The 12423-nt window shown below is 44.9% G+C and overlaps 1 protein-coding gene across 1 annotated transcript in view; it reads left to right on the top strand.

The window, feature by feature from the left end:
• SACK1F (scaffolding CK1 anchoring protein F) overlaps positions 1 to 7122 on the top strand; it is a 49237-nt gene extending 42115 nt beyond the window's left edge. The window contains exon 5 of the mRNA XM_083156124.1: positions 5821 to 7122. Coding sequence (XP_083012250.1) covers positions 5821 to 5885 — 65 coding nt within the window. The 3' untranslated portion in view covers positions 5886 to 7122. The remainder of the gene's footprint in view (positions 1 to 5820) is intronic.
• Positions 7123 to 12423: the final 5301 nt, after the last annotated feature.

The raw sequence follows: 12423 nt of genomic DNA, 5'->3' as shown, positions 1-12423 counted from the left end.
GAGCACAATGCTATGTAGCATATCGCTCGCAGTAAGGGACCCAGAGACCCGCAGACTACCGTGGCTAGTTGCATTTTATATACCAAGCCTTAGAGAGATAAAGTTGACAGATATAAAGTACCAGCCAATCCAGTGGCGCACGCAGGGGGGGGGGGGGGGTTCTGAGTACCCAGAACCCCCCCCCCCCCCAGGAGTCTAAGGGCCCTAGGCTGAAAGCTGAGGGTCCCCTATTTCCATGGGTACAAGAATTTTTGGTACTTGTGAGTTATCTGGACGCCCGATTTTTTGATTGTATGCCTTAAGTTAAGGCATACAATCAGATGCGATGCGATGCGATATCGCATCGCATCGCATCGCATCGCATGCGACCATCGGATGCGATGACCCGATTTTTCCATAGGAATCAATGTTAAAATGGACTGAGTCCATTTTAACATGGAATTCAATTGGAAAAAGGGGTCCTTTTCATACCCCTACTATCCAAGTGGGCATGGAGTTGGATATAAACCTGTGGCGAGCGTAGCGAGCCACCGAGCCCGAAGCGTGGCGAGCGAAGCGAGCCCCGCGAGGGGACGGTATTCCGTTTCCCCTCGCGGGGCTCGCTACGCTCGCCACGCTTCGGGCTCGGTGGCTCGCTACGCTCGCCACAGGTTTATATCCAACTCCATGCCCACTTGGATAGTAGGGGTATGAAAAGGACCCCTTTTTCCCATTGAATTCCATGTTAAAATGGACTCAGTCCATTTTAACATTGATTCCTATGGAAAAATCGGGTCATCGCATCGCATTGCATCGCATCCGATGGTCGCATGCGATGCGATGCGATGTCCCGATCCGACCCGATTTAGAAATCGGGCGTCCGGATAACTCACAAGTACCGAATTTTTAAAATCGTCCCTTGGGAACCGGAGATATCTGACTTCAAAGCAGTGGTCCCCATCCAAGCCTTTTAATTGCTCTTCCCAGTCAGATATTTCAGGTTCTGTCTAACTTAGAGTTTTTCTGAGGGAATATTCCAAAAGCTGGGACTCTCCTCCTTTGAAGGACACTAGCAGCTTGTCTCTAATGTTCCCAGAACCAGAGATATCAGCCTTCCAGCAGCTGGTTACTGCTCCAGCTCCACACACCTGGTATGTAGTTTTATATTCTCGTTGGAAGATTGCTCTGCCTCCTGAACTCTGATCCCCTAGTCCCCAATACCATTTGGTAGGTGGGATTCTCTAGTTTATAATTCCATAAAAATCTAAGAAATCTATTTCCAGGAACTGGAGATATCTGCAGTCAAGCAAGCTGTCCTCCCACCAGAAAATTATGGATAATAAGCCCACTCCACTATACACCCCTCCTCTGCGTATTAAACATCCTCTACCACCCTGGAAGTTATGTATCAGGGCCCCTTCATTCAGCCCAATGCCCCCTTCTTCACCCCATCTCCCACCATCTGTGCAGTAAAGGGGTAATTAGTGGAAATTACTGATCCAGGCCCTACATGCTGAGCGGTTGATATAATACCCCCTAACACCCGCAGGACATCAATGTACTGAAGGTCAGAGCGGCACATCGCTCCTTTCTTCATTACCATTGCCGCGCTTGTTAGCATTATCACTCAGTTGGCCGTACAGCACAGTCAGTCTGGTGACGTCACTAGAGACCGTGGGCACCCACACATCGGGCAAACGGGATGATGTAATGTCACATTCTAACAGACAGACACCATGCTGCGGGTTGTCCTGTTATAATGGGCCTGGCACACATATGTGTGATTGTGGCTTTTGAGGGGTGAAAACAATAATAATAGCCCCTCTAACATTGCCAAAACCAACTAAGTGGTGTGTACCAAATGCTTAGATCACTTCTGAGGGTGGAGTTATTAAATTACCACCATCTTCATATAAAAAATATCTTGACAGACTGACTGAATCATTAACATCCAGCCCATATTCCTGGACCTAAAAACATGACATTTGTGACGTATATTGTTGCCACTCAGTTTTGTTTTTTTTAAATTCGACCACTTTGGGGGTGAAAAGGGGTAAAATGTGCTTTCACAGATTCTCTTTGGCCTGATGTGATAATGAGGGGTAGACTTATTAAGCTCGGTGAAGTGATAAAGTGTCTGGTCTTTATCACTGACCAATCAGCTCCTACCAGCCACATTATCAACCTCAAAGGGGCAAATTTTGGGGTGCCATTTTGAACCCAAAGAACGACAAAGATATCTTCATCACATAGTACATGAGTCGATCGAAGGGGCAGAAATGGAGTACAGGTCTGTGGACCTCATGGAGTTCCTCAACACCATCAACCTTCCCAGTCCACAAGCTTCTCCTCAAAGTGGGGGTTTCCAGTCATGTTGCTGTGCAATGACACCAGGCTGTGAGTAAAGGTGCTCTACAGGCATGTCATTGAGGCCACACTGTCCACTGGCTGTGCTCTGGGGGAGCTAAGTGCTCATATAACACATACTGTACCACTCATAAAACCCCATTGAATACAAGAGACTGCAGTTGCCCCTCAAGGACTGCTTTACGATGCCCATCAACAAGTCCCAGGGGCAGTCGCTGAATGAGGCAGGGATTGACTTGATGGAGGAGGACTGCTTCTCATTTCTATGTGGCCAGCTCCAGATTGAGCTCACCCAGGTATATGGGTTGTTAGGTCAACCGTGTATAGATCAACAGTCAAAAGGCCGACACAACAAAAACATTGACATTCATGTCGTCAACATGGTGAAAAGTTTGCCCCTTTCAAAAGGTTCACACAGGCTCCTCACAGCCTAGCGGGTCCTGCTGAACGGGACCCGCTGAGCAGCTATGTGTGGCCCTAGCTTAGAGAGACATAAAGTAACAGCCAAATCAGTTCCTAATTGCCATGTTACGGGCTGTAATTGAAAAGTTAGAAGCGCCTTGGTTGGTACTTTATTTCTCTCTACTTTATCACTTTCCAAGACTTCATAAATACACCACCTAGTTTGTTATTTGGTTTCTGAGCTGCATGTTACATATTATTGTCTGTCACTGCTAAAAGACCTGACTGTAATCTAGATGATTATGAGGGGGATGTAGCAACCAATCAGCTCCTGTCATTTTCCAAACACAGCCTGCAGCATGGCAGTTAGGAGCTGATTTGCTTGTACTTTATCTCTACACTTTATCTACGTGAACTTTGTTACAGATCATTATTTGCTTTTTAAATAGTGTAATTAAGGGATAAAAACGATGCTGAAAGAGTCCAGCCAATCCACCCACAACTGTCTTTTTTTTTTTTTTTTCAAACATAGCCTAGAACATGACAGTTGGGAGCTGATTGGCTGGATGTTTATCACTCTCTCACCCTCGTGTTTATCTCTTTTTAAGGCTTAATACATATGCCCCACTGTTCCAATAAATATAAACTATTTCACCCAGAATAAAGGTCCATACACACTGGGTGACTATGCCCAGCGTGTATGGACAGCGATGATCATTTACATCGCTGAGGGGAAAGCCGCTCAGTGCATACACACTGAGTGGCTTTCCCCCTGCCTTGCACCGATGGAGGGGGGAGGACGGTGTTGCATAGTGCAGAGCTATGCAAAGCCATCCTTAAAGCCGCTTATCTGCTGGTATTACTAGCAGATGAGTGGCTCTCCCGGCGATGATGTGGGAGCGTGCAGCAGTGCTCATCGCGGGGCCATACACACTGGGCGGCTTTGAGCTGAAAGCCGCTCAAACCTGCTGTTTTGAGCGACTTTAAGCTCAAAGTCACCCAGTATGTATGGGCCTTTAGAATAGATAGTGAGATTTGCAGTTATTCTAAAAAATGTTTTTAAAAATATTAGAAATTTATTGGTGAACAGTGAAAAACAAGGACATTTCCAGGTATAAGATACAGGAGTTTGGAACAATATTAACCCCTTCCCGACATTTGACGTACATTTACGTCATGGTCGGGATGTACTTCCCGACGCATGGCATAAATGTACGTCATGACTTTAAAGTGTCACCACGTCTATAGACGCGGTGACAGAGGGACAATGGCTGCTGTCCCTGACAGCAGACATCTTCCCTCGTGGCCCAGGGGGGGCAGCGATGCCCCCCCCCCCATCGGCGATCGCTGCGATTGGCTGTTCAAATGTGAACAGCCAATTGCAGCGTTTTCTGTGTTCTGTGTATAATTTTGTCTCTGCTGCCCCCTAGTGTCCAAAAAAATTAAAAGGAGGTTGAAATAATGATGGTAAAATAAAGTAGACATATGGTCTTTGTTAGTTATTAACTATTTTGAGTGTTATGATTATTTGTCTCACAAGCAGAAAATTTAACATTTTGCAAATTGCAAAATGTTAAATTTTTTTTGACATTTTGGTATTTTTCACAAAAAAAAACAGACTGTATCGACCAAAATTTACCACTAACTTAAAGTACAATGTGTCACGAGAAAACAATCTCAAAATCACTGGGATAAGTAAAAGCAATAAAAAGTTATCCCCACATAAAGTGATACATGTCAGATTTGAAAAAAAGGGCTCTGTCAGGAAGGCAAAAACAGGCTGCGGCGGTAAGGGGTTAAAACCCACTAAAGTCATTATCAATTGTTGTTGTTATTGAGTTCATCTTTATGTCAATTCCACAGCAATTTTCTCTATGGAAGTACAAGAGTGCCATCTAGTGGCCATATCTTCAAGTACAATGTTGTATATAAAAATGAAAGCGCTCACACAGTAATTGTGAATCACTTGTTTATCATTGTAAATGATCTGTAAACTAGGCTCGTTAGGCTAAACACTGGGATCATAAGTGGAAGCTTCTCAGCAGGATATTTCATCAGTGTATGTCATTTACTGAACTGAGATTTCATTTGCTGATCAGAGTTATAACACCACTTGTTAGACATTATAGCATGTGACAGGTATTGAATAAGGCTCAACCTCAATCTGGGTACGCACACACAGATTTATCTGTCAAGCTGTCTGGTGGAAACAAAAATCTGGTAATGACAATTGATTATTTGCTCTCAAACACTGGAAAATAGATAAAAACTATTGTTCAGTTTAGTTTGATAAATCAAACCGCTTTAACCAATGTATCTGAATCACTATATTTGTGTTTTCCAGCATTTGGGAGCAAAGGGTTGATTCTTATATGCTCCCACACATTACAGATTTTTGTTTCAACCAGATAGATTGGACAGATACATTTTTAGGTGTGTCCCTAGCTTAACACTGAGTGCTGTTAATTATTTGGATGGTATACCTTATAATCTGACAGTATCAGCTGATGAATGCCCACTGATGATCATAATCCAACGGCCGTTTCCACCAATCCTCAGACTTTCTGACACTCGACAGCCCGAAAATGTAATTCTGGCTGACGATTTACAGTCGAGAGAAATGAAAATGGACCGGGATTTCGTCTGTCGGGACGTTCCGATATTTGGAATCCCGGATTGTCCCATGGCTACCAGGCATCTAAACGGAGCAATAATTGAATTGCTCTGTTTTGTGTTCCCTGGTGGTTGCCGCCGGGGTAAAAATTGAATCCCTGCATAACATTTGAGAGGTGTGGTTCATAAACACTGAGCAATTATGCCCAGCATGTATGGACAGCGATGATCGTTATCATTGCTGGGGGGAAAGCCACTCAGTGTGTATGCTCTGAGCGGCTTTCCCCCCAGCGATGATAGCGATCCCCCTGCCCGGCACCATCAGCGGGGGGAGGACGCAGCGCTATGCAAAGCTGTCCTCAAAGCCACTCATCTTCTGGCAATACCAGCAGATGAGCGGCTTTCCCAGTCTGCTCTATCTATTTCTAACGTTTCATTTTTTTTTTATCGTTCCAACAGGTAACATCAGTCCAACCTCTACTAAGAGCGAGAAGATAAAGCAAGACAAGTGTGTGGTCTCCTGAGGACCTTCCACAAATACTATAAACTTTTTACAGATAACTATAATACAATTAAATACAAATTGTCGCCAGGAAATCTAATCTCAGGGAAAGTGTAAAACTGAAGAACACCAATAAAGGTTATGCATTTGTATTGGATCTGGATATTGCAGTAGACACTATTTTGTTTGAGGCTTTGGTAGCACAAAAATACAGCGTACAAGACAAACATCTCCACTAAACACGGACGTGCGCAATTTCACTCTGGACAGAAGTCGTACTTGAGCAGAATAGAAAGAAGCAAATAATATTGGCACAAAATAATCCAGATTAGATCAAGTTGCTGGCACCAGTTTCCATCTGTTTGACAAAATGCATGGTAATATATTACGGGGGAAATGTACTAAGATGGGAGTTTTATTTCACATAGGATGTTGCTGCGGGCAACCAGTCAGAATCTACTTCTAATTTATTTAGCACCTTCTAGAAGATATTCGATAGCAACATCTCATGTGAAATCAAACGCCCATCTTAGTAAATTTTTGCCTACATGAGAAGCCTCAGCTGAGGTCTCCATAATTTTGACTTGGAACGTCCACAAACTAATGCTATGACAAAAATTCCATACCCGCACATTAACTCTTAATTTAAATACTCTACTTCTTTTCATAAAATTGAAGATGGACACGTACATGAACATACTGGGGGGCAGTTTGGATGTTTAGGGGCAAATTTCCCAGAAAAGGTTGTACGTCCGGTCTGAAGATTGCCTGATCATGATTCCCAATGGGCAGAATACTGGTCATGTTGAGCAGAACATTCATAATAGGTGTCCCCAAATATTGCCTAGAAATTGTCCATATAATCTAAGTCTAAATAACTGGGATTTAGATAACTCACACTGCAGTTGTGCATTGGTCTGGATCAATATGCAAAGCAACAGCCAAAAATATGGATTCACAATATATCCATGAAGATACTCGTACATCACTCAGTGTGTCCACACATCACCGGCTCTTATGTATAGCACCATGACAAAGCCATTTCTATACGCACCGGAGAGTGTAGTGGAGAACCCTTCCTTACCGGATCCCTATCAGAGCTCACTTCTAGTGAATGACCAACCCATGAGGGAGTTCTTGATGTGATCTTTTCAGTTCCAGTTCTGGTAGGAAGAAATCATCTCTGTTTTAGGATTTGTACTATTTGTTTATATTATTTGTATATTTGCGCCATTTTAAATAAATGTGTTTGGATTCATCTGCTACACTATCTCATTTCCCCTGGCATATTTTATGACCCTCATTATAAGAGAAGTATACAGAAGTCCAGAAGGTCTGATAAAGTATCTGCAATGTGCTATATACAAGAGAGTTTAATATAACATCCCATCCTGTGGTGTTGGATTATGAGAACTGTACTACCACTTACTATTGACTATCCTTTTGAACATGGCTGGATATGGAATAACAGCATTCAGGATCCCGACAATCAGACGATTAACAGCGGGACCCCGAAGGTCAGAGCCTGGATACATGCCATTAATTGTTTTATTCTACCCCTAACATTAACCCACCCCTCCTGCAGCCTAACCCTAACCTCCACAAACCCCCTTCCCTAACTTTATCCCTTTCCCTCGTGCCTAACCCCAACCCATGTACTTACCTCTGGGATGTGTTGGGATTCTGGACGTTGGGCAGCCGATACACACCCCAAAAATGATGCCCATGTGTCTGATCTCCCGTGACACATAGGCACTCCTGGAGAGGACTATGTGTCGCGGGAGATCAGCTCAGTCTATATGTACAGAGGTGTAACTTTAGGAGGCAGTGGAGTCATCTGCTGCTGGGCTTCTGCTCCCAAGGGGGCACATGTCCTCCACTGCAAGTTTGAATCGGTTAATTGAAAGCCGTCGATATCGCTTCTGTGGCTGACTCCCCATCCTAAGATAATTTTTTGTGTCACACCCTGTATTAGAACCCATGGCCTGTCTTACTGGAGACAGATACCTTACTGATTGAGCTATTTGGGGGGCACCAATATTTATCTTGCCTCCGGGCAACTGGGACAAACTTATGACACTGTATGTGTATATAGAGGCATTGCATAATAGCAGGATCCCAAACTGCATGTATTTACTGGAGGGAGGTCATGCAAAACAAAACTTATTGACTTTTTTGACTCTGTGACAGACTCTTTTTTGACAGACTGTTAAATAAAGGCAAACGCATGAGATTGGCCTATAAAACCATTAAATGAATAAGAACCTTTGTTGCAGGATATGAAACAGACAGTTGTAGCAAATGGAGTGCATTCTATGTAGTGGAGTACCCCAGGGAAGACTGTACTTGGACCAGTGCTCTTTAATATCTTTGTTGGTAAAATTGCAAATGGTATTAAAAGGAAAGTATGTTTTTTTGCCGATGACATCAAGATATGCAACAGGGTAGACACAAAGGCACTGACAAAACAAATGTTTGAGGATCTATGTTGTAGACTTGAGGAATGGTCAAGCACAGTAGCGAATTTTACCTACTGTACCCCCAGTAAAATCCCTCACCCTTCTCAGTGAGCCAAATACAGTCTGTGAGACTGCAGTGGCTTTACTGTGACTGGCAATGATTTCATATTGGAAGTCATACCTGCCAGTCACTTGCAGGACAGGCAGTCCCATTGGGGGATGTTTTCCCCTTCTGGGACTGCCAGTCCAGGCTGATATAAGTAGATAGCTGGGTTCTTAAAGGAAGCAACTCCCTGCCTTATCGCGCAGTGCTGGCCAGCTTCTATTTGCTGCAGCCGATGCAGCCCATAAAAGCCAGATGTTTTCATGTGGACAGTACCATCGCCACTAGTGCCCATAATTACATTATACAGGTTTACAGGACCCGGCAGCGCGGCGGGGACAAGGTGTCAAGGACCTAGCAGTGTGGCTAGTGGCAACCCCCCTCCTACACCCACTGGACAAGAATTTTAATGCAAAAATAATTCTCTTGGGTTTCAAAAACTTAAAGGCTAAATATAGAATGAAGGGCATTCATTATAATGCAAACTAATGAGAGGAAAGGGATTTAGGAGTCACTATTTTAAGTGAAGAAAAGACTAAAAGATCTTACTATGTTGAGTTTTCAGCAGATAAGAAAAAGGGGACATGATAGAAACTTAAATATATCAAAGAGTTTACAAAGTACATGAGGGAAACATTCTTCAAAGGAAGAGAAGGTACTTGTTTCCTAGCATGGCCACACCGATTTCCATCGGGGTGGTCGTGTCGGAAAAATCGCATCGGTCGCATCGCATGCGACCAAATCGCATGCGATGCGACAACCTGATTTTTTAATTGAATCAAATGGGAATAGGGTCCCTGGGACCCGATTTTACATTTGATTCAATGTAAAATATTCCCTACACCCCCAATTTGACACCCTGAATGCCACCCCACGATTGACGCGAACCCGAAGCTTGGGGAGTGCAGCGAGCCCGCGAGGGGCGACGGTGCGCGTCCTCTGACTTTTCATTCCCCTACTATCCACGTCGGCGTGGAGTTGAGAATATAAAGTGTGGCGAGCGCAGCGAGCCACCGAGCCCTTCACAGGTATACGCGTCCCCTCGCGGGGCTCGCTGCGCTCGCCACGCTTCGGGCTCGGTGACTCACTGCGCTCGCCACACTTTATATTCTCAACTCCACGCTGTGCTCGCCACGCTTCGGGTTCGCGTCAATCGTGGGGTAACGACGGGGCCATATACAATGTGAAATGGGTCATATTGGCCCATTTCACATTGTTTCCTATGTGAGATAGACTTAATCAAGTCCATCTCATCTTGTGCCATTATAATGGCACAAGACCGACGCGATGCTCCCGATTTCAATGTTAAAAATTATTTTAACATTGATGCCTATGGCAAAATCGCAGGCATCGCGTCGGTCGCGTCGGGAGCAATGTTAATGGCCGCGACCGACGCGATGCCCGCGATTTTTCCTTTGCCGGCAAAATGGACCTGATTTCAAAGGAAATTGGGTCCATCGCGGGCATCGTGTACCTTAACTTTAAGGTACACGATGCCCGCGATTGTGGCCGTGATAGGAAACAAGTACCGAAGAGAAGTATTAGAACACGAGGACATGCGCTGACACTGTAAGGAGGGAGGTTCAGGGGTCCTTTTACATTGATCAGCTTCTGGACATATTAGCATATAGGCGTACTCACAGGGGGCAGGGTGGGATGAAGGCGGTCAGGGGGATGGTGCATGGGAATGCCAAGTGTTTTATGGGCATCCCCATGAAAATTCAGGGCATTCCCATGGGTATGTGGGCGGGCACTTGATGCCCTGTTCTTGGAGCCGCACACCACAGATATAGGTCAGTCGAGACTGACTTATAATTTGCGAACAGGGGAAATATCATTCAATGGTCGGCGACCAGAAAATGATTTTGCCTCTATGCTCCCGTGCGAATGGATGTCTATGCTAAACATACATTTGCATTGCGCGGGCATGTTTGTGTGGCTGCAGGGGGCGGGCATTCGCTCGCCTGGCAGGTAGCATTAGAACAGTACAGTGATCATTTTCGCCAACAGTGAATTGTATCACAGAGACCTTGTTTTTTATGTATTGAATGTCTTGTATATATCTTTCTTGATCTTTGAATATGTGACGTTATTTTAATATTGCTAAAATAAACGTTATATTTTAATTTATTAATTCCTCATATTGATTATTTCAAGTGTGTGCCATAAACCTTGTGGTTCTTCTCTGGTCTGCATTGACTTATTTTTTCAGTAATTACACTGAACAAATTTGGGAGCACCGCCAACCAGGTTCCCCAGCAGGAAATCGGATGCAATACATCAAAAGCGTCCGTGATGTGCACTGACTGCTGCACATCTTATTTATCTTATGCGCACCACATCCGACTTCCAACTCCGACCCAATTTGCACGGGACCGCACACTGGATCAGATGTCATATACGTGCAATTTGGCCACTTTTCACCCGATTTCTCAGCCCAATCCATCAGAATCGGGTGAAAAGTGGCCAAATTGTACGAGTGTACGGGCAACTTAAGTAAGAAATTGGACAGACAATACAGCTGTGCTCTGCTGCAGAACATTACACAAAATACATTTAAAAAAAAAATTGTAGCATTTAAAACTAAAAAAATAAATAAAAAGTGCTTGAGTGTGTATATATATATATATATATATATATATATATATATATATATATATATATGGGATGCAGTTACAATCCCGGCGGTCGGGATCCCGGCGTTCAGAATCCCGACGCCGGAATCCCGACCGCCGAAATGCCGAAATACACATTCTCCCTCCGTGGGTGTCCACGACACCCCTGGAGGGAGAATAAATTAGTGTGCCGAGCGTAGCGAGGCACCGGGCCCGCTGCGTGGCGAGCCCGCAAGGGGGGGCGATCCACGTCCCCCCCTTGTCGGCATTTCGGCTGTCGGGATTCTGAACGCCGGGATCCCGACCACCGGGATTCAATACTGAATCCACCGATTGATTGGCAATAGCTCCCATTGGGGCAGATGTATGATCCGTCGATATGGGGGAGAAGGGGTATTAGCGCACGTTATGTGCGCTGATACCGCTTCTCCCCCATGTATGAAGCAGGTGAGATGCGGTAATGGACAGGGGCGCTATGCGCCCCTGTCCATATCGGCGCTGCTATCAAAATGATAGCAGGCCGAATGTATGAACGGTCAGCATCGCTGACCGTTCCGCACGAAGCCTGCTTTGGCTTCGCCAGCATCAGGCTGGCGAAGCCCTATGTAAACAGCAGGGACAGCGCTGTCCCTGCTGTCAGCTGTGGGCTGCGCTGGGGATCTCGCGTGAACAGCGAGATCCCGCGCATGCCCAGTGCGGCCGGCTGGGGGACAGGAGATAGCGCATCAGTATTAACTGATGCGCTATCTCCAGAAAGGGACATCGCCGGAGGGGGGAGTTAGCGCTCCCCCGCTTCGGCAGACAAGATGTTAATACATCTTGTCGATGTCCCTTCCTGCTTCGCCTCGCTATTGAGGCGAAGCAGGAAGTATCATAGCGGCGCGATAAGCGCTGCTATGATACATCTGCCCCAATAATAATTGCAAATGACAAATGTGGTTATGGGTGGGATGTACTAAGCACTACAATGTAATCAAACCCCTGAATCTCAGGTTTGCTGTAATCCCCGATCTCTGAAAAGCCTGGAGCTTGTGCCCTATAGATGGCATTTTCTATAGAAACCTATGGGCTATTTTTGCAGAAATCCCCATGGAGGAATAAAGCTGGTAGTCTGCACATCACAAGAGACCAGAGCTATCCTGAACATAATTATTCATAATTACTCATTCCTATGCATTATTAATCTGCTACGCATATGATGAAGGGGAGAATGTATCATATAGAATATGCAATACATTATAAAACCCACCCTACTTGAGAAACAGAAGTGATTGAGGGTAACTTTAAACCTTTTAGTCCCGTCTAGTCAGACTCAACAGCCCTAGCGCTAGTAGCAGATCCAGTGTGGAGCCACTTTAAAATAAGAACATTAACATCATCATT

The sequence above is a fragment of the Crinia signifera genome, chromosome 8 (genome assembly GCF_055691185.1).
Source record: "Crinia signifera chromosome 8, ASM5569118v1, whole genome shotgun sequence".
NCBI lineage: Eukaryota > Metazoa > Chordata > Amphibia > Anura > Myobatrachidae > Crinia > Crinia signifera.
Note: the sequence above shows the minus strand (reverse complement) of the source record. Positions and strands in the feature narration are given on the sequence as shown.